Source organism: Boleophthalmus pectinirostris, unplaced genomic scaffold (genome assembly GCF_026225935.1).
Source record: "Boleophthalmus pectinirostris isolate CB_2022bp ecotype Guang Dong unplaced genomic scaffold, ASM2622593v1 HiC_scaffold_9, whole genome shotgun sequence".
NCBI lineage: Eukaryota > Metazoa > Chordata > Actinopteri > Gobiiformes > Gobiidae > Boleophthalmus > Boleophthalmus pectinirostris.
In genome coordinates, this window is record NW_026571541.1 from 38,859,788 (window position 1) to 38,862,739 (window position 2,952).

Genomic DNA, 2,952 nt, shown 5'->3' on the forward strand with positions numbered 1-2,952 from the left:
CCAGACCAGGACCAGACCAGGACCAGGACCAGGACCAGACCAGACCAGACCAGGACCAGACCAGACCGGACCAGACCAGACCAGACCAGACCAGACCAGACCAGACCAGACCAGACCAGACCAGACCAGGACCAGGACCAGGACCAGGACCAGGACTGAACCAGGACCAGGACTGAAACAGGACCGGACCAGGACCAGACCAGGACTGAAACAGGACCGGACCAGGACCAGACCAGACCGGGACCAGGACTGAAACAGGATCAGACCAGGTCTCAAACAGGACCAGGACTATAACCAGACTGACCCAGGACTTGTTTAATCAGTTCCTGGTTTGTCTGGTTCAGTTCTTGCCCCTGAGGATCCTGGGAAATCCCTTTGTAAACAACCAGAGCACAGAGACCGAGTCGGGACTGTGGAGGGTCTGGACCGAGACCAGGTCTGGACCAGGATCAAACCCAGGATCAAACTCAGCTCAGAGTTTCAGATGTGAGCGTGGGCCGTGTTTGAGGAGCGACAGACGAGACCGACCGAACTCAACTCAAACACCAAAACACTGAAGACTTTGTCTTTTTTATTTTGGACGTTTTTATGTTTCAGATTTTACTTCCTGGTTGGAAATCGTGACATCACAGCAGGGTTTTCTGTTACCATAGCAACCACATTCTGTTACCATAGCAACCACATTCTGTTACCATAGCAACCACACAGCGTACACTGAGACAAAACTCGTCTAATGTCACAGATGAAAATTTAACAAATAAACAAAAGAAAACACATTTAATGTGTTAAAATCATGTTTAGCAGTAGTATTTGTAGTACCGCAGTAGTAGGTGGTACTTGTAGCAGTTGTAGTAGTAGTAGTATTTGTAGTACCTGCAGTAGTAGGTGGTACTTGTAGCAGTTGTAGTAGTAGTAGTAGTAGTATTTGTAGTACCTGCAGTAGTAGGTGGTACTTGTAGCAGTAGTAGTAGTAGTAGTATTTGTAGTACCTGCAGTAGTAGGTGGTACTTGTAGCAGTTGTAGTAGTAGTAGTAGTAGTATTTGTAGTACCTGCAGTAGTAGGTGGTACTTGTAGCAGTTGTAGTAGTAGTAGTAGTAGTAGTATAGTACCTGCAGTAGTAGGTGGTACTTGTAGCAGTAGTAGTAGTAGTAGTATTTGCAGTAGTACCTGCAGTAGTAGTGGGTAGTCTTGTAGCAGAGTAGTAGTAGTAGTAGTTTGTAGTAGTAGTACCTGCAGTAGTAGGTGGTACTGTACAGTTGTAGTAGTAGCAGTAGTAGTACCTGTAGTAGTAGTAGTAGTTGTAGCAGTAGTAGTAGTAGTAGTAGTAGTAGTAGTACCGCAGTAGTAGGTGGTACGTGTAGCAGTTAGTAGTAGTATTTGTAGTAGTACCTGCAGTAGTAGGTGGTACTTGTAGCAGTTAGTAGTAGTAAGTAGTAAGTAGTGGCAGTAGTAGTACCTGCAGTAGTAGGTGGTACTTGTAGCAGTAGTAGTAGTAGTATTTGTAGTACCTGCAGTAGTACGTGTAGCAGTTGTAGTAGTAGCAGTATTTGTAGTACCTGCAGTAGTAGGTGGTACTTGTAGCAGTTGTAGTAGTAGTAGTAGTAGTAGTAGTAGTACCTGCAGTAGTAGGTAGTACTTGTAGCAGTAGTAGTAGTAGTATTTGTAGTACCTGCAGTAGTAGGTGTACTTGTAGCAGTTGTAGTAGTAGTAGTATTTGCAGTAGTACCTGCAGTAGTATGTGGTACTTGTAGCAGTTGTAGTAGTAGTAGTATTTGCAGTAGTACCTGCAGTAGTAGGTGGTACTTGTAGCAGTTGTAGTAGTAGTAGTATTTGCAGTAGTACCTGCAGTAGTAGTGGTACTTGTAGCAGTAGTAGTAGTAGTAAGTATTTGTAGTACCTGCAGTAGTAGGTGTACTTGTAGCAGTTGTAGTAGTACAGTAGTAGTGCTTGTAAGTAGTAGTGTTGTAGTAGTGTAGTAGTAGTAGTAGCAGCAGTAGTAGTAGGTAGTACCAGTAGTACCTGCAGTAGTAGGTGGTACGTGGTAGTGTAGTAGTAGTTAGTAGTACCTGCAGTAGTAGTGGTATGTAGCAGTTGTAGTAGTAGTAGTATTTGCCTGCGAGCAGTTGTAGTAGTAGTAGTGTAGTACTGCAGTGTAGCTAGTAGTAGTAGTATAGTATTTAGCAGTAGTACCTGCAGTAGTAGGTGGTCTTGTAGCAGTTGAAGTGTAGTTGTAGTAGTAGTAAGATAGTATTGTAGTACCTGCAGTAGTAGTAGGTGTACTTAGTAGTAGTGTAGTTGTAGTAGTAGTAGTAGTAGCAGTAGTACCTGCAGTAGTAGGTAGTAGCAGTCTGCAGTAGTAGGTGGTACTTGCCAGTAGTACTTGTAGCAGTTGCAGTAGTAGCAGTAGTAAGTATACTAGTAGCAGTAGTAGTAAGTAGTAGTATTTTCAGTACCTGCAGTAGTAGGTGTACTTGTAGCAGTAGTAGTAGTAGTAGTAGTAGTACCTGCAGTAGTAGGTAGTAGTACCGTCTAGGAGTGTCTTGTAGTGGTAGTAGTGTGTAGTTGCATAGTACCTGCTTGTAGTACTAGTAGTTCAGTAGGGTAGTAGTAGTAGTATTTGCAGTAGTACCTGCAGTAGGAGGTGGTACTTGTAGCAGTTGTAGTAGTAGTAGTATTTGCAGTAGTACCTGCAGTAGGAGGTGGTACTTGAGGATCCTCTGCACTGGTTTCAGGAGGTACGTCTCCAGGGGAAGTGAGTGATTCAGACTCGACTGACGCTGCTGAAAAAACCGAACCAGAACCGAGTCCTGCATCAGGTCTCTGAGTACTGCAACAGAACTGTAAAAGTACACAAAGTACATGAGTACTACACTCACACAGTACTGCAACAGAACTGTAAAAGTACACAAAGTACATGAGTACTGCAGACAGAACTGTGAAAGTACACAAAG

At 43.7% G+C, this 2,952-nt stretch overlaps 1 protein-coding gene across 1 annotated transcript in view; it reads right to left on the reverse strand.

The window, feature by feature from the left end:
* The window catches only part of LOC129412631 (pleckstrin homology domain-containing family G member 3-like), a 14,562-nt gene extending 11,610 nt beyond the window's left edge, over nucleotides 1-2,952 (reverse strand). The window contains exon 1 of the mRNA XM_055166734.1: nucleotides 2,689-2,952. Coding sequence (XP_055022709.1) covers nucleotides 2,689-2,862 — 174 coding nt within the window. The 5' untranslated portion in view covers nucleotides 2,863-2,952. The remainder of the gene's footprint in view (nucleotides 1-2,688) is intronic.